Source organism: Perca flavescens, chromosome 15 (genome assembly GCF_004354835.1).
Source record: "Perca flavescens isolate YP-PL-M2 chromosome 15, PFLA_1.0, whole genome shotgun sequence".
Taxonomy (NCBI): Eukaryota; Metazoa; Chordata; class Actinopteri; order Perciformes; family Percidae; genus Perca; species Perca flavescens.
Window position 1 is genome coordinate 22,547,143 of NC_041345.1, and position 24,328 is coordinate 22,571,470.

At 41.9% G+C, this 24,328-nt stretch overlaps 1 protein-coding gene across 2 annotated transcripts in view; it reads left to right on the forward strand.

Annotated features, from left to right (window-relative positions):
• LOC114570170 (RNA binding protein fox-1 homolog 3) overlaps positions 1 to 24,328 on the forward strand; it is a 157,465-nt gene that overhangs the window by 33,202 nt on the left and 99,935 nt on the right. For both annotated transcript variants that reach the window (XM_028600426.1, XM_028600425.1), the window contains exon 2: positions 8,343 to 8,452. In XM_028600426.1, the coding sequence (XP_028456227.1) occupies positions 8,343 to 8,452 (110 nt within the window). The remainder of the gene's footprint in view (positions 1 to 8,342; positions 8,453 to 24,328) is intronic.

Below are 24,328 nucleotides of genomic sequence, written 5' to 3' on the forward strand. Positions count from 1 at the left end.
ATAGGGCTACTTGGCTGCAATGGCACATCAATTGTGATGCTTCTGTTCCTCAATATAGTGGAAGATTAACTGTACATTTATGTATAAACATATAAAAAATCCCGTTAGTGGTTACCACCAGCACTATTTTGGCCGCCATTGTGGGAAATGTCGCCTCATTTCTGACGCCTCACAAAGATAACACTCTGAAGTTACAACTGCATACGAATGACTAGAGAAAGGTCTGAAAATGATCCTAACTCTGTGTAGCAGAAATGTGTAGTGTTAAACTCTCTCTTCCTTGGAACTAAGACACCTGTAGCAAACCATGAAAAACAGTCTTACACCTAAAGCGCATTAGGTGGACAGGGGTGTCCACATACTTTTGGCCATAGTGTACATTATGCAATAAAAGAACAACTGTTTGCCGCTGCAGAGATGCCGCTGTGTGTCTGTGGCTGTGCTGTGCGTTGATCTTTATTAGCTCCCTTCCCCCTCCGTTCCCCCCCCTCCATTTTGTTACAGCAGAGAAATGTACATTATTTTCACTTTATATTCAACAAATGATCTATTAAAGAAGGGTTGTGTTATGAGAACAGGAAGACAACTGAAAATCCCCCAAGGGAAGTATTGCTTTTTACTGTATGTAGGTGTGTGCACACATTCTGTAGATAGAAATGGGCCCTAATCGGCCCTGCGGCTCTGCAAAAAGAAAAAGAAAAAATAGAAACGTGGCTAATTTACATAGCTTTGAGGAAAATGGGGTCTGTGTTTAGTCAGCTCAGATGGCAGAAGCAGAAATAACTGAAACTGTGTCCAAGAATATATATATTTGTATAATATATTTGTATATTTGTATATCCGGATGAGTTAGTCATAGGTAGTCCCATCCAGACTTTAATGCCACGTTCATGTCATGACGGAGTTATCGTGATTACGAGTTTCTGACCTGTAAAGAGTGTTAACGTCAGTACCTGAAATGGGCCAGTACTCACCAGTACAGAGTGCTGGCACTTCTGATTTATGTCCACACAAGCACCCATTGTTCTAATTGTTATTAACAGTATTATTAATAGGCTGATATTAACACCAAAATAGGCTGTATATCAGGATTTATTGGAAAAAGCCAAAGTGCTTCAATGTAAAGTTGGACATTCAGCACCACCGTATAGCCCAAATGGAATGATCCTTTGTTTTATAACCACATTTTCACACACAGCAACTATTCGACTGTGAGATTGGTAGTCGAATCAGGCTCCTTAGATTGAATCGTTGAATAGTGGACTATTCGTGGTCACCCCTATAGGAAATACTTATGAATATAAATATCCAAAAGACATGCAATGATCACGTCATGCAACTGCTGAATTAGGGTACTGGCACCATCATCCAACTTGGGAATAGATCCAACTTGGCAATTAATAATGTGCATGCGCCTAAAACCAATAAACATGACGCCTCACGGACAACTGATTGCAGTTTTTCTGCCAGATATTACGGTCACGATTCGATTTGCGTTTTAAAAAAACAACAAAAAACTTTAGCTTAAGTTCAATATTCAATGTGTAACAGAAGAAGAAAAAAAACGTGTCATGGAACATGTAATCTGAGACACCATCAAAACTGCTCTATATTCTTATGCGTGGATGAGAACATATAATTTGCCAGCATAAGTGTTTTTCTTTTAAAGCTTTAGTGCGTAACCTTTTGATATTATTGAACGTCCGTTACATAAAGAAGAAAAAGAGAGGAAAATCCACGGAAAGTAGGACATTTCTGTAAACACTGTGATATGTAACATTATTCCAGTATTTATCTTATGAAAAAACAGTAAATATAATAACCAAAAGAGGAATGGAAAATGTTAAACCAAATGTTAGACCAAACATTCAGCTAAATATTGCACATTCGATTAGTCACGGTCTTCGCGATTAGCTAATCGCATTCTTTGAAATTGCGTTTTTGATTTGAAAACGATTAATCGTTCAGCCCTAATGCATATGGATTAAACAAACGAGATATGTTGATTGGTGAGCCTCAGAGGTGCTGGCATGCAGGTGTTATTACCTAGGTACAGAGCAAGGCTAGCTGTTTCCCCTTACTACCAGTCAACATGTTAAGCTAAACGTCAGGCTTCATACAGTTATTAGACATGACAGTTGCATCAAGCTTCTCATCTAACTCTGCCCAAATGCAAATGAGATGATTTCCCAAAAATGTTGAATTTTTCCATTTGTCTGGAATCAACATGTTGCATCAATTAGTGTCACATTCTGCATTGAATATGGGATCAGACTGTTTTATATCCATCATTTCAGAGGTGAATAACACTGACTCGACCACACTGATTTCTCATAAAAGGCCAATATATGAGTCAGTCATAACACATGTGACATCCTCGGTCTTCCTCATCTCTCCTGACCTGCTGTCTTCTGTCTCTGTGTTTCTTACAGCTCAGTGGACTTTGATTTAAGATCTCTGCAGCAGTTTATGATGTATATATCCTAAATGGACATTTTAATAGGCTTTTACTTTTTTTCCATTGTATTGTGCAACGTAAGCAGTAATCATAAATTATAATAATTATAATTTGTTGCTGCCGGCTAAAAAAACCTTGCGCGGTATCTCTGAAATGTCAAGTTTTCACAGAGAAAAAAAAGCCTTGTTTGAAGGTTGACCACTACTGCATGTGCGAGGATTTGAAAGGATATTTATTATTAATAAATTAAATGGTGGTTTGTAGCTTTTCCTCAGCCGATACAGACGCATGCATACCTTAAAGCAGGGGTCTTCAACGTTTTTTAAGCCAAGGACCCCTAGCTGATGAGAGACAAAGCAGGGACCCCCTACTACATATATTGCATAAAGTTGAGTTGCATATTAAACTGGGCCTACAATAACGTGTAGGGCAGCCTAAAGCCTTTACACATACCTTTTTTATGGTGCATACAATACCTTAAAATAAAAATTGTTGCCATGTTCATATATTTATACATTATGTTTTAACATAAAAATGTGGCACATTGAATCCTTAAGCTTAATTGTATGCCTTATGGCTACCTTACCTACAGGTCAGTAAGCCCATCATCAATGTTGTGTACATTTAAAAAAAAAAAAAGATGTATCTTTACTAATAATATGTTAGATTCACGTAAATGTTTATTTTCAGACATTTTTTTTTTTTTTTAAACCATTGATCAGCAATTTGGTGGCCGCCCTGCAGCATTTCTGAGGACCCCCTAGGGGTCCCGGACCCCCTGTTGAAGATCTCTGCCTTAAAGTAACGACATCAAGTTTGGCAAATAACGGCAGGTTTATCCACTAGATATTTCTTTCCTCTTGTTGGCAAGGTCCCAAAGATTCCAAAGATACCAAATATGTCAGGCTGCATTTCAAGGAAACCTGTATAATGATGCACAACACATCTGGAACATTTCCATTTGATGGAATGACGCAGACATAAAGAACATGGTGTCTTGGGCTTGAATATTTCACTCAGTGTAAACATCATGACGCTCCAATTACGAGCTGAAAGTGGATGATACAGAATACTGTATATACAGTATGTTGCTGTCAGACAGTCACAGTGTGGATTAAGATCATTCCTCCCGCCTTAAAGCTGCTTTTTGGAGAGAGGAAAATATTGGATGTTAGGGAGTTAATATCATCTGCTGGTGGTTTGAAAAATAACTGGTCAGATTGACCCAATGTGTGCGTTGATATACTGTTTATTTCCTACTCACAAAATATAATAAGCCCATCTGCATGTGAGCTTGTTCCCATTTGTCTTCTGCCTGTGTATTTTTTATTTTTTTTATCCTTCACTCTCTTTGCTCTGGAAACTGCCATCAGGCTCAGAGGCAATTTACGGTACCTTTGAACACGTCCTTAACAGTACCATCATGCGTCCATCAGTGCCACAGCGTACACGATTTTATTACTCAATTTGATTCCATACAAGGTTCATTCCCCACATTTTTTTATGCATCGTGGGCTTAGCTCAGGCAGAAAATAATCTGGACAGCGTGGGGCTCTGTATTACGGTTCAAACAGGATAAAGCACTGACAAATTTTGGACCGGAGGGCTAGTGAGCGGGGAGGACAGGAAGAAAGAGAGATTAAGAGCTACACCATTGTTTACCTCCTCCTCTAAGGTGCAGGATACTCTGTCGTTTATAAATGTTGGTAGCTGTTATTGGTTACCTCGCAGGCTTTGGGGGAAAGAGGAAAGGAAAATGAAGAAAAAAAAAAAACTTTGGGAAAGACCCAGGAGGGGGGTTCGATACAACTTTAATAATGCGTAGCAGGAGCTAAATGAGCCATTCTGCGGTACTTTAAGACGTCTTCCCTCCACCCATCTCCCCTCACGGTCTCAGGGCCTGAATTATTAAAAGTGTTGTTTTCCCTTATTGCATTGCAGCAATGTGCCTCGTTGCTAGAAATGAGCTGCGCATTCTGGAGTTTGAATGCTTAAAGCGACCCACCTCCAGCGGCAGAGCCAAGGGAGGAGGCCTTAGACCAGGCAGCTGGACGGACGGACACACACACACACACACACACACACACACACACACACACACAAATAAATATGTATCTAAATCACCTATATTGGCAACCCTATTCTCAAGTGGTTTTCTTCCATTTCTTTTCTCAGATATCATGCAGGTTGTGATCAGGATCTATAGTCTGGCTGCAACAAACGATTATTTCCATCATCAATTAACTGTTAAGTCTATAAGTTTGTAAGTATGTGTATATAATATAAGTGCCAATCATGTCATATTAACAGTCTAACCGCGGCCCCCAAAACAAAAACAAACCCTTTCACTATCATATAAGAGAAAAAAAATGCTGCATATCATCAAAATTAGCTGGATCTAGACAATTTAGCATGTATTTATGAAAAGTTACTTTAATGATTAATCAATTAATTGAATAATAATTGTATTACTGCATATTTTGATTTTGAATCAATATCTTTTCACTTAATTGCGTCTCCGACATGTGGGTCATAGTTTGTTCTGACAAACAAGTCCAAGATGCAAAAAAAAGGATCAGCATAGGAATAAAAAGTAAAAGTTGTAAATGCAAAGCAGGCTGCAGGCTGCATTCCTCTAGCGCTGCTTGCAAACCACACACACACACACACACACACACACACACACACACACACACACACACACACACACACACACACACACACACACACACACACACACTTTAATCACACAATTAATAATTAATCAGAGGCTGGGCTCAATGCTGTCGAGTCTGCAGATGAGAGAACACCCAACTGGTGAGAAGGGCCCTAAAAACGCAGGATTAACAACCCCCCAAAAAAACATTATTAACAGTTCATCGTGAACCAATAAGCAACATGCCATCAGTTTAGGTTAGATTTTATGAAATGGAAGAAAACTACAGATGCTCCACTGGGCAAACATGCAGAGTTGAATTAAAAAAAATGTTTATAGACAAAAATATTAATAAATAAATAAAAAGCCGCTGGCTTTACAGCTCTGCCGAGTTTATGAGGGGGGAAATTAAGATGTCTCTTCTATGTGACATTTTCTACATGCATATGTGGAGAATTTGATTATATGCTCTGTTCGCTGCATGTAAACACCATCAATAATACCATAACAAACTGGTTGTAGAGGAATAGGTCAGGGATGTGTGTGTGTACCACGTTTTCTCACAGTAAAAACAGCTGCTGCATTGATTTCTATGTTACACTGCTCTGGAAGGGATCACAACAAACCCCAATGATCATTTTGTTCAATTTATTTATTCCCACCGATGTATTAAACATGCTCAATACTGTTAGCGGAGAGATCAGAAGGCATCGGTTTATGTCCTTTTTTTTTTTTTTTTTATTAGTCCTGCATGCTCTGTGCGTTCCCAGTGTTGCAGCAGAGTGTTTACCCAGCTGTAATTACAACATGCACAATGACCTCATTCTGCTGTGTCAGGAGCGGTAATGGATAGCCCTTGATCTTAAACTGCAAAGAAAAATGGTATGCACTTATTTTCAATATGCTGACTCCATTCCCGGCATTTTTTAGACAAGGCCGTGACGGCGGATCAGAATTTGATATAAGCACTGGTGCTCCTATTCGTCTGACAAGGTCTCTCTGCCTTAATATGCATTCAATAATGTGAAATGATATTAGCTGTAGGAGCTCATTGACTGTGCACTCGGGGTCTCGCTGTGTCTCTCTGTCTCTGTCTGTATCATGCTCTTCATCTGTTCCTCTTACACACACACACACACACACACACACACACACACACACACAGAGACACAGACACAGACACACACAGATACAGACAGAAGAAATGGAGAAAAAGGGGGAGGCTTGAACCTCGGATAGCAGCAGAGCAATCACACCGAAGAAATGCCCCCCACGCCTGGCCCATTAATAACAGTAATACGCACACCGCGCCCAAGCCAGCGCTGCCGAAAGCACCACTGACACTTTAATGGGCATTTTTTACTTTTGTGTTTAAATAATGCATGTGCTGCTTGTCAGCACTGCTTCACTCCACCTCTGGTGTGCCTTTGCGGCGTTCCTTTGTGCAGAAATTACAACAGGGACCTGTGTTTTCTGTGCTGCCTGCTCCATAAGCTGCATTCATCACATACATGGGGACATCAGTGTGCAGTACATCACACTCTTGGGGACGTGTGTGTGTGTGTGTGTGTGTGTGTGTGTGTGCGTGTGTGTGTGTGCATGTGTGTTTCTGTTTGTGAAGGCCCCTCATTGCAACTGAGCTAATTAAAAGTGTCTTTGAGAGGGTGAACCATGTGCCGAGGCTCAGTGGCCGTGGACACGACTCATTATAGAAAGGCTGCAGCTATACATTTTACTGCAGGCTTGTATGCCAGGGTTATTGTGTGTCTGTCGAGCATATACTGTTAGATTATTGTTTTAACATTTTGATTTTAACTAGGAAAGCCTCACAGAGAGCCAAAGTTAATCTGGAACTTCCGAATTCTGTTTCCGTAAAAAATTTAAATTACTATGAATCTGGCCTTGGAATATAAACTGTAAATGTCTATTATGTCACTATCTATCAATCAAATGAGCTAACATATTGGTGACTGAGCCGATGGCCCACTGATAGAAGTCCTTGCATTTGCAGTATTATGAACTGGGTTTTTGTAGCGACGTTCTCGGGGAAAAATCACAAGCAGTGCATAGTTAGTGACGCGTTTTCCATCACCCAGCAGTGGTTGGTCCGGCAGAGAGGGTAGGCGGAGCTAATGTAACCGACTCACTCTCCAACTGCAGACTGACGTCACACCAGCGACACTGTTTGAATCTAAGATCGAAAAAAAACACACCTGCAATGAATGCAGAAAAAAATCATTTGAATTTCCGATAGTATCTTGTTTTATTTTGTCTGTTTTTCACCGCAGATCGATCAAACGGGTGTTTGTGTAGGATATTAATTGTAAGAATGGCTTTGTGAATTCTTCATATCATCAATGAGAGGCAATCTGAGACATGAGGCAGGTACACAAATCATTTTTACACTTTCGCTAATAGTGCAAGATAGGGCTTTTTGCTGCATGTGGTATAAATCAATCTAATAATGTATGCGGGTGGGACCCAAAACACACACTGAGGTACCGGGCGGGGGCAGAACACATGCGCTGCGGGAGCGGGCGGTAATGGTCAGAAATCCACCGTGAGCGGGCAGGAGCGGGATTAAGAAATCAGTCCCGCGCAGGGCTCTAGTCTATGGCTCTCAAGAGTGCCCCCTTCTAGTTTTGGGCATGTCATTTAGGGGCTTGTGCAAAATCAAAAGTTCTTTTTTAAGAGGTAATTCAAAAGAGTAATTTGATTCAATTCAAATAACTTTATTTGTCCTAGAGGGGAAATTAAGAGCCACGAACACCAGCACACAAAGGACAGTTCACAGACAAGATACAAATACAAACAGATGAAATATGAATAAATAAATGATGTTTTTAATGTGACAATAAACATTATTCTTTTTACAGGTTTTATAGATTTTGCTCTCCAACGCCATCCTCATGTTGTACCTCATTTAAATATTGTCCTACCGTGTTGGTAAATCAGCTGGCTAAGTTGTGTGCAACTTTATTGATTGTAGGCAAGTTACATATCAGTATTTGACATTACATGTAAGGTCAATAAACCTCTGAAATCAATATTTATAACAATCAATGATACCTGCTCTATTACTTCTCTTCCTGTGCAAACATTTCCATTGATTGAATTTGGCTTCCCCCTCAGACCTAAGTATCTTGCTGCTGGAGCGCATGCAGTTGCCCCTGGCTGCTTCCTGTCCATTCCAATGACGCCTGCCTGTGTTTCTTTGTGTCTCCGTAGGAAACACGTTGTGTAAGTCAGGAAGCATTGCTGTCTTCGGGAACGTGGTATACAGCGGACTGCTGAACGATCACCTCTGGCATTTGGGAGTGCCCCTCTTTACAAGACTGGTAAGAGCAGCAGCCCCCCTGTGTGCACACTTACCTCTGTTTTTTTCACAAGAGTTTCATCCGCTTAAACCCAAACAGGCTTCAGGTGCAGAATTCCCCAACGTCTCTAATGGGCTGCTTTTTATGCCCGCTCTGTTGACATGTGTTGGTGGAAGTTATATTCAGCGTACAGGATGTGACAGTGCTCTGCTGGGCATGTAAGGCTAGGGAACCACATCTTAGCATTTTATTTCATATCAGACCTTTTCTGGCTTGAGCTTCAGGAAGGAAAGTCCCATGTGTGGCCCTACAAACAAAGGTGAAGCCATGTATGGATTAATTTCTTCCCACTTGACGCAACTTGACAACTAAATAATTCATGACATTTAGCTTTATGGCGACGACTTTAAAAGATGAGAAGGTTGTAATTAAGAGCTGGAGCAGTTGAAGCTTGTGTAAAGGATTAATGATGAATGTCTATCCCTAATTGTCAAAGGGAAATTGAATGTTTGTTTTACTGGGGCTGGAATGTGAGCTGCGACATAGAAGAGATTCTCGTGAACAGCATAAACCCTGAGGATCACAGAGCGATTTTCCCAGAGCAAAAAAATGAATTCAGCACAGCACTTTTTTTTCTTCTTGTTAATTACCCTCTTTCTAAGCGGGTTGCAAGTTTTCATCAATGTTTATTATTGATTAAATCTGTCGTTGTAGCTGTCATTTATGAGTCGGGAATTACTGTTGATTGGTGCACAAGGGTTGCATATAATTGGGTTACATTAAATAGATAATTCAGCTGATCTCATAAATGTCTAATGTCAAGGCTTGTTTGATTATCAATTAATGTCAAACGGAGAGGCAAGAGGCTGTTAGGATTCCAGTTGGGTTTACTTGTGTTGCAAGTGGCAAAGCTAGTGAATCTTATTCTTTTCTTCACAACACACAGCCAGTGTGTACAGTGAGATATATTTATATATATACACTATTCATCCAAAGTAAAACTCAAGCATGCATGCAATGAAAGTAAACAAGTCTTTGAAAGATGCAACAAATGATAAAGGGATCAAACACGACACCTGACAGAGACTTGGCGTTTAATTAAACAGAAAGTGTTGCTTTCTGTGTTATTAGTCATAAATAGTATGTGGGAGGAAAATAATTAAACGGATATTTTCATAGTTCAGTCTCGTCAAAGCACCTTTCTTAAAGCATAGAATTGAATATAATAGGATGTCTACCATATAAATAGTTCCTCCAACAAACTCTCCTTAAAGAAGCAGTGCACTGATTTTACACACCAGTGTTAGTTTACTTGCCATGTGTAGTACTGCTCGGTAGATGAAAAACGTTGTAAATGTGCTATGTGGCATCTATAAACGCTTTGTCAATCCCTAATGATGTCATAGTGATGTCATCAGGGTTATTGTGGCATGGGATTGGAAACAGAAAGCCTGTGTTAGAAGTGGGAGGTGCAGAGTTTAAAATGTGCTGGCATTTACTACGCAGGAAAGACACTCCTACTGTAGGTTGCATTATGGGAAATGTAGGATGCAGTGTTTTTCGAGGCTTGACCATGCTAGGGACTAAGAGTTGAGATATTTTGGCCTCTGCTGCTTTGATTTCAACTAGATTATTTTTCTCTGTCTCATGCAAGTTCAGTACTAAATTACTGATTTGCGCCTTTAATCCTTTTTTTTTGTTTTTGTTTTTTTTACATGGATGGTGCAATTTGCATCAAAATCGCATCCTTTTGTCATACATTTTTCAAAACCGGAACACAAAGAAGTCATACTCTAACTGCTGGAATCAGTTCAACTTTTTCCATATATGAGTATATCACCAACATTCACCACAAAAAGACATAAATTAATATAAAGAAAAAAATCATCCCCCAGGTGATTGTCTCTAAATCCATGGTTTAGATTGCAACAGGGACAATTTGATTTGACAGAAAAAGGAATTAAATGAATGAATCAAACATATACATGGACATGCAAAGACTGAAATAAATATAAGAAAGTACAATGAAACAAAAAATAATTACCATGTGACACAAACAAGATGTTATGCATAAAATGTAAGCAGGATTAAAACACTGAATGTTAATATGCCCTATCTTCTTTTCAAACTAGACATAATGTTCCCATTGATGCCAACATGTAAACAAATGTAAGGGGTTAATAATGAATGTGTGCATGAACACGCCGACCACACACGTGGCTCACGTTGTGAAGAGCGCCAGCGACCGCTGTCACCGCATTAACATCCTCTGTGTCCCTTCTTGGACCGCGGAGTAACAGCCGCGCTCACAGGCTGCAGGAGCGCTTGTTGAAGGGAAAAGGTGCGACTTCCTGCTGGGACAGAAAGGTGTGGCCTCGTGTAGCACTCGGCGTGCCTGCTGCCAACACACCAAGCCCGCCCGGCGGTGGTATCAGCATGACACGCAGCAAGCCTTCACATCCCCAACACACAGCCCCTAATTACTGCACAGCCCTGCCAGTTTGCAGCCCAGGGCCAGTACTGCCTGCTCAGTGCCAAGGTGTAAACACTGCATTATTAACACTACATACAGTCTGTGCACACGACTATGTTTAATATACTCGACGTATGTCTACACGGAGGCGTTACTTTAGCAGGATTCTTTACGTGGAGTCATACAATAGATTTATTGTTTCCCAGACAGTGCGCTCTAGAATCACCAGATGGGCAATTTGCTGCGTGTAGTGTAATGTATGCTTACAAATGATGTTTAATGATGTCTTCCAGGGCTGAATATGCAGGCTCAGTGTTGGAATGTTGGGGTTAAAGAAATTCCTCAAACCATGTATTCTTCTTTTTATATTATCTATGATTTATCGGCTGTCAGGATGTCTTGATGACATAAGACAATTTATCCTTTGTCATTGATGCCCACACATGAGCTAAATTCTCATTTTATTTTACAAAATGAAAAAAATAAAGTGCAGTTGGGGGCTGGAGCATATCCCAGCATGCATTGGGTTAGAAGCCGGGTACTCCCCAGACAAGTTGCCAATCTGACAAAGGGCCGACAAACTGTTTTTATTCCCACAGAGCCAGCAAGATAAAATATTATGTTGCATTGGTAAATATCAGGTCAATCTGGCAACTTTCTAGCCAGAAGAGTGCATAGACAAAAAATCTTTAGCATGCATTTTGCAGCATGAGAGTACCCGAAAAATAGAGAATTTAAGTATTACAAACAATACACATAACAGTATTAACACTAACACACAAATGAAGAAGTTTAACAATCAACCAAACTGCAGCTGTGAGTCGCACCAAAGTCCACAGGAAGCCAGGATCAGTATCAGTATCCTCAGGCTAACAAGCACTGAGTGCACTGCCTGAAACTGGTACATGGACCAGTGTGTACTGGCTTTGATATCGCCAGCGGTCGAGTATACAGATTGGCAGTAATCTGAGCAGCAAGCAAATAGGAAGCTTTACAGCTATGACGAGCCCCAAAGGGAAAAATTGTAAGCCACACTGCTTTTTTTTTTTTTTTTTTTCTCTCACCAAAATTAGGGCATAATGTATATACAGTTTTATTTAAACAGGAAGCCGCTAAAAATAGTAGATGGACTCCTTTACTCCCCCTCTTTTTCTCGGTGCAGACTAATTTGAAACGATGTTTGGGCGCCACTTGTACGTGGACGGATGGAATTTTTAACACCTCCTAGCATCACGCCAGAAGAGGGGCGAAAGGTAGCATGTCCACCTGTGTGGCATGAATGCCGATTGCAATATTCCCCATTAAAGACAAAGGCCAGATGTTAGTGGGTGTTAGTGTTTGTTTTCTCCAGTGGGAAAGGGGCTATATAAAAGCTGAGTAGGCAGGAGAAGGGGAGAGTTTTAGCATGGTGATAGCCTCTTTGTTATCCTGTAGCCGTAAACTGTTCATAAAAATAAAAGTGCCTTGCCAAAACCGTTCTACGCTTTCTATATATATATATATATATATATATATATATATATATATATATATTTCTTTTTTTAATGAAGTTGACACACACTAATTCAGTCTGTGTGAGACTTTTTCACAGTGTTTGTTAAACTGCAGGTGTCAATTCAGTCAAACTGAGAAAAAATTTTAAATGTGAAAAACATTTGTGTGCAATCCAGAATCCAGTGTGAGCAAGGGTGCACATATTTAGAAGCTGCAAATAGTATTACTTCCTGTCACTGCAAATAGAAATGTGAAATGTAAAACTTCATCACCACAAAAACGGAAAGAAAAAGCTTACAGAGCCTTAAATCCTCCTGTTGTTTGAGTGCAGTACTGCATAACAGTCTGACTGTGCACAGCCCTACTTATACATATAGAAATGTCAATACCCACCTGTGGAGCTGATGAAGGCAGATAAAACGAGCATAGCTGAGGATCCTCGTCAGCGAGTAGTAAAACGGGTCACTCCATAAAGTGAAGTGTGTGATTAGAGAAAAGTGAGACTCAGGATGGAGTGCCATCTTTTCCTGTCTGCAGACAACCAACCGGGCCTCACACCAGCTGAGACCAGACAGCGTTGGGCCCAGTATTTGATGAATGAGGACGATAGGTCGAGATAGCCATAACTTTAGCCCACAACTCCGCTGAGATTTTGTGGGGTTGAGAGTGAGAACTCGTTGGAAGTGGGGCTCATTGTCTCCTCAGGAGTATTCCTGATGACAAGGCTCTGTGTGTAGTCTGACAGAAGATGCTCTGTAAGTAGCAGCACACTACAGAAGAGAGGTGAGATCATCATAAAATATTAAGAACAGATCTCGAGCCGGTGAGGGTCGGAAACAGACAGACATTTTAGGCAGAACGAGCTCTGTGTGGGGCCTTCACTTCCTCCTCTCTTTGAAAGCTCTGTCTTTTATAATGGATGGCAGAGTCTCCGGGGAGTGTCTAGACTATAGTGGGAAATCTAAATGGTCAGGAAAGCCACTCGCATCCTTGGTAAGCAGCTTGGAGCATGGGAGAAATGCAGCTCGGGAAGGAGGGAGACCGGAAACAGGGAAGACCAGGTCTTAACACGAATTCCATTTTTCATCTGTAATTGAAGGAGATTTCTAGAAAGGAGAAGTGGGGATTAGATGATGCTAAAATGCCCTCAGATTCTTATTTTCTACCTTATTCCATAATCCCTCCAACCCCAAGTGCCCTTAGCTTGAGACCATTATTCTTTCTGTCTAGATCCACTCCACCCCTGCCTGTCTGCCCCTTCCCCTCCGGTCTCTCACTCTCTTTCTTTTTTTTTTTTGGTGTTGCCTCCACCCTTCTTCTTTTCCTCCCTCTCTCCCCTCAGTTATTTATGAGCAGGACTTGAAATAGACTTCAGTATTTGATAAAAGCGTGATCCTTAATCCGGGTTGCCTGAGAAGTGCATTTCATTTTTATTTCCCATCAGAAATTGATGCAGGAGTGGGGCGGTTACCCACTCTGTGATTGCTAATGTAAATCCATTGGGTTCTGGTGGACATGTATAAAGATATGGAGGACTTGTATGTGCATGGTTATGCCACAAATAAGAGTGTGTGAGTGTGTGTGTGTGTGTGTGTGTATACACACGTACTCGCGAGTGCAAAGTAATGGAAAGGCTGGATTGTGATGTGACAAAGAGGGAAGGAAAGAGGAATTATGTGTAGCATGTCTTGATTTATCAAAAGCGAAGCTCACTTTTAGAATAAACCATTCTTCTAAAAACATCACAATATTTGCATGCATATGATTCTTTGACTGCCGTTTCATATTTCAGCATCCACTTGTGCTTTCCTGAAGGAGGTGGGAAAAATAAAATGGGTGATAAATTCAAGATGACAGTTAGGCCATATGAATGAGGCCCCTTGTGTATCAACTCGCTCAAAGCCAGCTGCAAATTTAACTCAGCCTCCTTATGTGGCAATTACTGATGGGTAACATAACCTGAAAATATCTGCTCCCTTCATTACGGCAATGTTCTCTATAGCTGGCAAATGTTCTTTAGGATCCTACAGCAAATTAGCTCATCCCCCAGGACGTCTTTTATTGGATGATCCAGCACTGGAGGATTCCGCAAAACCACTCGAGCTCTCCGCAGCCTGCCCCGGTTGCCACAGGGTTAATATTTAAAAGCGTGAGCTCCCAGTCGTGTATTGATGATATGTTTTGAAAATTGCTGAGGCAGGCTCATTGTTACAGTCAAGAAGATAGCCATGCCCCCCAACCCCACCCCCTCCCTCCTGTTTTCCCCTCCCCCTTTACAGCCGCCAGATGGAAAACACAGTAAAGCATGTAATGTAATATAGCTTGGCACACAAAGGTGGTTCACGCCAACTTCATCACACCAACTTCATCTGGCCTCTGATCTGCCACAAAACATATTTTGACCAAACACACTCCTGGTCACCAACCCATAAGTTTGGTTGCTTGCACTGGTTAAAAAATAAAAAAAATAGAAATAAAGAAAAGAAAATGCACCGACGCACACATAAAGACAGGGAAGCTCAGCAGCTGAAAGCAGAAAACAAGTCGAAAATAGGCTGTGCCTCCCGATTGCCTGTGGCATACTTTAAGGTTTTCTCTGAGATCCCCCAGTTTTCTTTCCTTCAGTATTGTCTTCTTTTCCTTCTTCTTCTCTTCAATGAACTAAAACTGCCACAACTTCAGTGCAACATCTCAGTCACAGACAGTGAAAAGAAGAAAGAGGAGCAATATGTTACTCCTCCTCTATCACCAGCATCATCATCACCCCCCCCCCCCCACCCGCATAGCTCTCCACTGTGACTCCCGGCTTCCTGGCTCCCCCCTTTCTTCCTCCTCCCGCCACCACCCCACCGCCCCCCTCCCCGGGACGCTGAATTTTACAGTACCGTCTGCATGATCCGGTTTGTTCGGCGCACTCCTCTATGCAGAGCAACACGGCTCCGGTGGAGGAACGCTGGAGGCAGCTGTCAAGTGCAGGCTGCTGCTGCTCTAGTTGAGCCTCGGCGCCGTACCGACTGATTTCACATTCACCAATAAGAGACGGCACAGGGGGGAGAGAGAGAGAGTGTGTGAGAGAGAGTGAGAGAGAGAGAGCAGAGAGACAGAGGAAGAGTCTCGAAGTGAGTGGTGTGGAGAGGCAAGTGGAGTGGAAGAGTGTCAAAAGAAAAAAGAGGTTACAACACCTCCCCAGCTCTCTTTCCTTTTCTCTCGTCTGCTTTCCCCCCCTCTTTCTTGTGCTGGAAGGAAGAAGAAGAGAAAGAAGGGGGCTTTTAAGAAATAAGTGAAGAACAAGCTGCTTGTAGAGAAAGAAGAGGAAGAAGAAGAAGGGAAGGGAAAAACCTCAAGTCAATCCCTACTGAACAGTTGGGAGGAAGGGCTGCCTCAGTGGAACAGGGACCAGTGTTAATAAAAAAAAAAAAAAAAAAAAAGCTCTGTCCAAACGCTCGGACTCCTCTTGACTCCCACAGTGGTTGGACTGGTCCCGGTGCTCGGCCCGCTCTATCCTCCGCCCGCCTGCCCACACCTGTCCCGCTTCTACCATGATGATGTACTTTTGGGTGAGTACCGGACCACAAAAGTGAGGATGTTGTTTGCGCTCACAGTGCTCCGGCATCGGAAAGAGAGTTGGTGTGTAGGATGTGTGTGGCATAAGTGTTTCAGCCCCTACAGTATATACTGTGTGTGTGGGGGGGGGGGGGGGGGGGTTATGCGTCCCACATGCATGAACAGAGCTGATGGTTTTTCACTTCCATGTGTTTTATTGATGCTGGATGCTGCAGCCAGATGCAATATAGGCCTGTGTGTACGCATCAGATTTATTCAGCCTTTAAATGAGAGAGGATGTTGGGGTGTGATTATTACCCACACTTAGTTGCTATTCAACTCTCGCTGACAGTCAAACTACCCAGCATGTAGCATGTCTGCCATTTGAAACTATATCTCGCTCATTTAACACTAGCGTCTTGGAACGAACTGCTCAGGGTCTTCTGGGGACACGTTGCGATATCGTCGTCTGTGCTGTGTTTCAACCGCGTTTTGTGTTGTTGTTGTTGTCGTCTTCGTCGCCAATACATTTAAGTCAGCCAGAATTGCTCCCATTTTTGCCTTTTTATAAATGAAGCAGCATTAAGCTCAGAATGAGGATGATTACAGATAGTTAACCAGAGCTGATGATTAATTCTGTTTGAGATCATGTGTGATTAGTCAGATTGGTTTTGTCTCCTCAGTGGTTTGTATTCTCGCCACAACAATACCCGCCCAGTGCTCGCTGCTTCAGCATTCACACTGCACACTACATTTATTTATTTACTAATGCACGTTACAGATCATTTTAATCCTCCACTTTTTTGCTAACTTTTATTTTCTACCTTCACAGAAATTCAAAATAAATAGAATTATGTTCCAATGCACCACATCTTTCCAGCTTTGCCACTGTAAACAGTTTCGGCTGCATCTTTGCAGACTGTGTGTAGCTATTGATCGTGAGTTCAGATTTCTGGAGAGAGAGCATCTTTTTTTTTTTGGGGGGTGCAGAAAAGTTATTTTACATGCAAGACTTAATTTTTATAAAATGACTTAATACTAGAACCACTTTTTTATACTTGTAAATGAGAGCACAACTTGAATAACAAAAGCATGTTCAGCATGCTATGAATGAAGCAGCACAGTGTTATTGATTCAGAGCTCAGATTTCTAGAGAGAGAGAGAGAGAGAGAGAGAGGAGGATGTTTTGGGGCCAAAGTTACTCTAAGTGGATAAACGAGCTCACATTTGAACCACGAGAAAAAGTGTTTTTTGTTTCCGAGTGGACATGACAGGAAGGTGAATGATTTCCAAATGATATCACAACTAAAAGAAAATAATACAGCGTGCAGTGTTGTTTTAGAGGGCCTCACTCCAACGCAGGCCTCCCTGATGCTCTTGTGATGCCTCCTGGGTATTGATGGTTATTGAGAGAGTCTTCATGGCCTGTTTGAAGCGGTGCTAAGAGGAAGCAGCCCACCCTTTTTTTTCTTTACTAATTCTCCCTGCACTCTGTCGGCAGCGATGACCACACACTGATAGATTTAGGCTGAATAGAGTGAAGCAGTGTTGCTGACTGTTTACAGCCCTGCAGGCTCATCGGTGTCACAGTGGGCCTCATACTCGTGTTGTATTGGGCTGTTTCTATCATCAGATCAGTGAAGGAGCTAATGCATCTACTGCACGCTTTCGTGTGTGTGTGTGTGTGTGTGTGTGTGTGTGTGTGTGTGTGTGTGTGTGTGTTCGTGTGTGTGTGTGTGTTCGTGTGTGTGTGTGTGTGTGTTTGTGAGTCGTTTCCATTAATGTTGGGCTAAATACAAGTCGGACATTTGTATCAGGATACATTTCTGAATGACCATTGAAGCCAAATGTCCAGTGTTGATGGGAATGTTTTGCTCTAAAAAGAAAAGGTAGTAAATACAGTATATATTTTTTTAACCAGGTTAGCTACAGATAGGATGTAAAAAAAAAAGACAAATGCATGGGAGTTATTGTTATTATTATTATTGTTATTATCCAGTTTTTAACCTCAATCTGAAAAGAAAAAATACATAGTGCTGATTTGATATGACGATCAATGGAATGTCAACAGACATTAATTTAGGTAAGGGATTAATTACCTGTCTAAATCATTTATAAAGCAAGAGTTTTTAACGTTTACTGTCCCCGGCTTCTGAAATGTGAGGAGTTGCAGATTGTTTTCTCAGTTTTATATCATTGAACATTTTATGTCTTTGTTTTTTAGACATAACAACCAATTTGAAGATTTTGCCTTGGGCTGGGAAATTGTGATGGGCCTTTTTCACAATACTCAGACATTCTGTTGCCTAAAAGATTGAAGAAATAATCAGGAAGTTAATGGTCACATTAACAGACCATGAAAAAGATTGTAAAATGCTGCCCTAAAATGTGACATCACACAGGTCAGGTTTGAATTCCGAGGATGAGATTTAGTTTTGGCAAACTTTGATATGAAATATAATGTATAGATAAATCCTCATTTATCAAGACAAAATGCCAAAAAATGTGCTGCCAAAGATTCGCTGCTTTTGTCTATTTTATATCACTGTAGATGTAACGTGTTTAGGTTTTGAACTGTCGGTGTGACCAGAGCTGTTTGTCCAAATCAGTTGTGTTGTCAAATGTTAACGCTGTCTGACAAAGCCAAAGCCAATTTTCCACAATGTGGACAATAAAGTTATTAACAAACTAAGAAAAAAAGCAATTTGAAAGCAACTCAGTGGGTTCTAGGAAATTGTGTTGGACCCTTTTCCCAATTTTTTGACATTTAGACAAAAACAATGTATTGATTAAACTAAAAATGAATCCGACAACAGATTAATAGACAGTGGAAATGAATGTCTGTTTGTGACATGTGTAATAACAGAAGTGTTGACATACGTTTTTGTCTGCTAAGCAAAGAAATAGCAAGTGAGAATGGGCAGGAGTAAGACAATTTAAAAAAATATTATAGTTCCAGTTTCACTGCAGGAAGTAGAGTAATAGAATAATGGCCGTCTTCTCACCTCCCTCTCAGACCAACATCTATTCAGGAGCAGAACTTTTGCTGGATGACATGAAAAGTGAAGCTGCTTGAGTATAGCATTGCAGGGCTCCACACTAACTTTTTGCCTTGGTTGCACTGGTGCGCCTAACTTTTTTATTTAGGTGCACCAGCACAAAATTTAGGTGCACCCAAATTTTTCCTCGCATCGCCATAACGCTGAATGGCAATACACAATATATAGCTCTGTATTTTTTTACAAAGTGGGCTAAATGTTCAGTTTTAAGTCAAAGCCACTTTTCACAAGCTCTTTTAATAAAACAGATTGTGATTAAAATAAAATGCAAAGACAGGGTTTCCTTTACCAGTTTGAAAATATACAGCTGCAACACATGTAAATGAAAGTTATCTAAAATAAATAGCCTAGGATAGCCTATATATAAAAAAGAAAAAAAAAAATATATATATATCTCTGAGAAAGCTCCTTCATAAGCTTTCAACAACAATAACAGAGAAAGAGGACGCCCGGATAGCTCAGTTGGTAAATATAGAGGTTTGACTCCGACCTGCGGCCCTTTCCTACATGTCATCCCCCCCCCCTTTCATGGCTTCAGCTTTCCTATCAAAATAAAGGCCGAAATCTTTAGAAAAAAAAAAAAAAGACCGAGGGAGTGCGATGGACTGAAACATATGCTACGCTACTCAGAGAGTGACGGCTGACTCATTAGCGGCGTTACACCAGTCTTGTGTGAAATGTCTGTATCGTCACTGCGCTGCATTTTTATGAACTATGATCCAGCAGGCTCCGTCTCAAACGCTATTACTCAACGAACTGAAGTTAGTTGCATTTAATAACTTCTAATGTGTTTTTCGCCGTGGCGGCCGCAGTAACAGAGAGTTACCAGCGGAAACACTGGTACCAATACAGGTTTCCCTCTCATACTTAACAATATACAGCTGTGTTAATAACAATTAAAACTGTAGACAAATGTCGGGAGTTTGGACCAGCGGCGCTGTGTCTCTCCATGTTGCAGGTGAGCCGGCCGGTGTGTGAGTGAATGGGGGCGGGGCTGCGCGGAGGAGAGATCCAAACACAGGCACGGCTTTCCAGAAGGAACGGGTCATGGAACGCAACATTAAACCATATCGATATAAACGACATCGCTTCGTTAGTGGAGAGGCAGCGGATGCGAGGACGTTAGGTGCACCGGTGCGACCTAGGAAAAATCTTAGTCGCACCCTTACAAATTTTGGTCGCATTTGGGACCAAATTGGTCGCACTCTCGTGGTCACCGATTCAACATGGCAGCTCGTTTCAAAACTTTCAATTCCAATTCACGAAAATAGTTATCGGAAATGTGTTTCTGAAAACATTTTAGACAAATAAATAAGCAAATATGCAATTGCTGAATCTGTCTTCATTTTAGACCGACAGTCAGTTAAGGAGTTTCGAGAGGTGTGCTGGACATCAACTCTATGCAAATGAGGAGTGGGCAATTCAACGCACCATCTCTCGAAACTCGTGTGACTAAACCAGAATGCATCGTGCGGGCGCTCACATAGACAATGAATGGGTAGCATGGCAGTGACGCTCACTGTGGACACGTACCGTTAGTCGGCCAGCGTTTAGCTGCGAGAGGAAGCTGCAGGTGGTGAGCATTACCTGCGGTCCCTCCGGAGGCCTGTCAGCCGTGCATCAGTCTGGGGAACTTGCGAGCTCACCTCATTAGAATATTTATTCACCAAGCAGATGTTCTTATCCAGGGCAATTACCTTTGGCTTACATTTCCCTGTTGCCCACTGATATAGATGAATGTGTATACAAAGACGTCCCAGGTTATGCATGGGGCCCCTGGGTGCCACCCACCCTTTTCTCCCATACAGTATGCATGGCAGGTAAGCCAGCAACCGTCTGCAGCACGCAACCCAAAACCCAACCCCAACCCCATGGTAATTGGAGGAAGTGGAGGCGACGTCTCCCGCGATGGCCACACAGTGAAGGAGAGAGGGCCTGTATATCATTCTCTCTACCCCGGCTGTTCCTTTGCATTAGAGGCAGAGAGAAAAAGGGAAGAGGCATGGAGTGGAGAAACCATGCATGCTTCTGTCCTCCCCTCAGTGTGATGAATAATTTAGCAGTGCAGGGCCCTTGCTGTCGAGTAGAGATGGTGGTAATGGGGAGACTGGATATATATGGCATGGCGAGGAGCAATGGTTTACGTTAGACTTCCCCAACCAACGCAGCGAAGTGTGCCGCAGGCTGCTCCCATGGTGTGTTTGGCCTGCATTAATGCTTTGTTTTTATCTGTAAAGGAGAAAAAAAATCAGACGTCCGCAAGCAGCAGTTTATAAATGTGGAAGGAGCCGTTTGAGGCTTTCGAGCTGTGGTCATTAGTAAAAGTGAATTCCCTTTTGGCAGACGTTCAATGAAAGCTGTTGCGATTTGGTCATATATGGTGCATTATATTGCAGATTGTATCAGTAGGTTAGATTTTCTTAGAAGATGAAGAATAGCCTGAAGCATCTTCCCATATTGCACACAGTGCATACATATAGAGCATGTGTTGTGGTTACAATGCACGCATATGGTCTCGTCACAAACCCACACAGAGGAGTTTGCAGCTTAACCGACAGAGGCTGTTGAAATTCATGGTGGACTGTGTATGGAGGCAGAGCTGATCAGCCATTCTGGGCGGGAGGGCAGCAAGTCCAGGCCGCCGGTTTCATATTGCAAGATGAAGTGCTTGCAATCGTTTGTTAATGTATTAATTGATCTGTGTCCTCAGACGGGCGAATCAGGAGTAGTGTCACGTAGACTCTTTAGTACTCCCCGAGACGCCTTCATTAGCTGCTGCTGGCCGGCTCTCCACCCCCATTACAGGGCCGCGTTGCCACACACTTTACCTGACTGCTGTAATAACTTTAGACATTTCTATCTCCCGGCAAGTCCTTCGACAGCCAGAACAGTTTGGGGGCTTAACATCAAATGTGAGGCGCTTCTTTAAAAGGCTTATACTGCAGGTGATTCACTGTTGGGTAGTCACGTGCCGTTGTTATGTTTATGCGAGTTGTTGCTCTCCTTTTCAGTAAGTTTCAGTAACGGCTGTTGCAATCAGTCATTAATTTCCAGCTTAATGTTTTATATTCTGGAAGGCACACATTCCTTTGTAGCAGAGCTGTTACATCAGCTCTGCTACAAAGCCAGGCTCAGGAAGCACTGGAGTCAGTACATCCAGGAAACGTGTTATCTGTTTAACCACTAATACCATTGAGATTCAAGCAAATTATAAATCGTAAATTCTGAACAGAGTAATTCTGACAACCTAGACAAATCAATCCCCAAAGAAAAATTAGGGTAGTAGAATTGTGTTTTCCCCCCTTTTTTTTTTTTTTTTTTTTTTAAACCCCTGCCCCACCCTTTCGTGCTCTGTGGGATCATTAGCAATCAGCAGCTTTAACAATAATTCTGTCAGCTTTTGGTCTCTTCCCCTTGGGGCTAATGGGTCTAGAGCCCAGCTAATTGTGATTAGACTCTGACAGCAGGTTTTACTTGCAGGATTTTCACACCGCAGTCCTCTTTGATATTAGCCGCACAGCTGATGAAGAGATTAGATACAGGAAGAGAGAGAGAGAATGGAGAGGGAGGAAAGGGGTGGTGGGGGGTGGTGTTCTTAAACTACAGAAAGACCCCTACACCGGGGAAATCACTGGCGAGTTTAGCAGAGGAAAATAGATCCGGACGCAGTAAAAGCCTTGCGCTCGCTTATTGCACCTGCTATCATTAGCGCTTTTGTACACATGGTCAGCCTCCCAGGGAAAAGTCATTATCCAGCTGTGCCGTTATTTTTCTGCTGTTTTCTCCTAGTGGAGTGTGACTTCAGGGCTATAGCCAGCGCACCATTTAATGCCTCCAACACAATAAAGGACTCTAGCCTTAATGATGTGGGATTGGATGGCCATGCCTCAGGTTGTCCAGGGGCTTGTGAGCTGCTACTACGAGCGGCCATTTTGCCTCGCTCCGTGTCAATTCAACTCCAGCCATTCCAGAGGAGGCAAAAATAAAAAATCTGATTTAATGATTAACGGCGGCGGCATTGTTAAAAGGGCTCTCTCTCTCTCTCTCTCTCTCTCTCTCTGAGGGAGTAAAGGAGTGCAGCTTGAACAGCAAAACAATGAGGAGCTGGTGGAGTAGTAGGATGGAAGGTTGCCAACACACGCCAACTTGCCAAAACACCAGAAGATATTGTCTGCTTTTCACTTGTGACTGAGTGAACAAACCCGGATGAGTGGAATCACACGTATTGTAGAGGGATGTGCGATTACGCAGAGTAATGTTTTGGACTTAAGCGAAGCAGACATTTTACATCTTGTGACTTCTGACTTGGAGAATTAAATATTGAAATGATGGCTTCTCCAACAACTGATGATCCAAAAACAAACCGGAGCAAAGGTTGAAAGATTTTGCCCAAAATTTCATGACATCTCAAACCTAAAAAATAGACAGACTTCATTTGAGCCTTGACACAAGGACAACAAGTAAGGATCACAGCATGTGTCATTTAAGCTCTGGAGGAGCAGGATTTAGACGCAGTGGCCTAAAAATGTCCCGTTTCCTCTCCTCTTTTGGTTCAAAACGTACTTCAAGAGAAATATCTGTTTAAGTGAGCTCTTCCACTGCCAAATGCCAATATGCAGTAATTATATTTTTTGCAGTCTGATTCATTTATTTCTTTAACTTTTTGCAGTCGGCCTGTTGCGCTGCCAGTAACTCCAGAAGTCTCTCATGGCAGTCCTTCATCCTCGTCAGCAGTGTTTCAGCAGAAGGCGTGTGCATCACTAACACGCCTGTGCCATTAGATATGCCCTGAAGTGTCAGCTCTCACATACGGAAAAGATTGGAGGAGAAACCCCTGTGAGAACAGCAGCAACATATCCACTGGCAACCTGCCACGCATGATAAGAAAACCACTTCTGCCCTCTCTCGCTTTCTCTCTCACAGCAACAAATGTAATTTGTGTGCTCTTCCACTATTTTATACTCAGTTATTCAAATAGAATCCTCAAGTCGCACTCTTTAAAATTCCGAAACAAAAATTGCCCGGCAGTAGGTGTTGTGCTTGTTATGAAATGTCTCTGACAAACTGTTTTTGAGATGTTACGCTTTATGGAGTAAGTTAAAATCATATAAAGGTAGAGGAAGAAAACCAAAAGAGAGCCTCGGTGCGTGTAACCAATGTCTACGTCTTGTAGTGCAAGTACAAATGAGTTTACACACCCTGGAATGTGCTTTTATGCTTTATAAATATGCTTTTCAGTTTTTTTTTAGCTTCAGTCTTTTTAACCTTTCACCAATGAGGGTGAATCCTTGCCAACAGGTGTATCAACTGGCTACCTCTGGTAAGAGA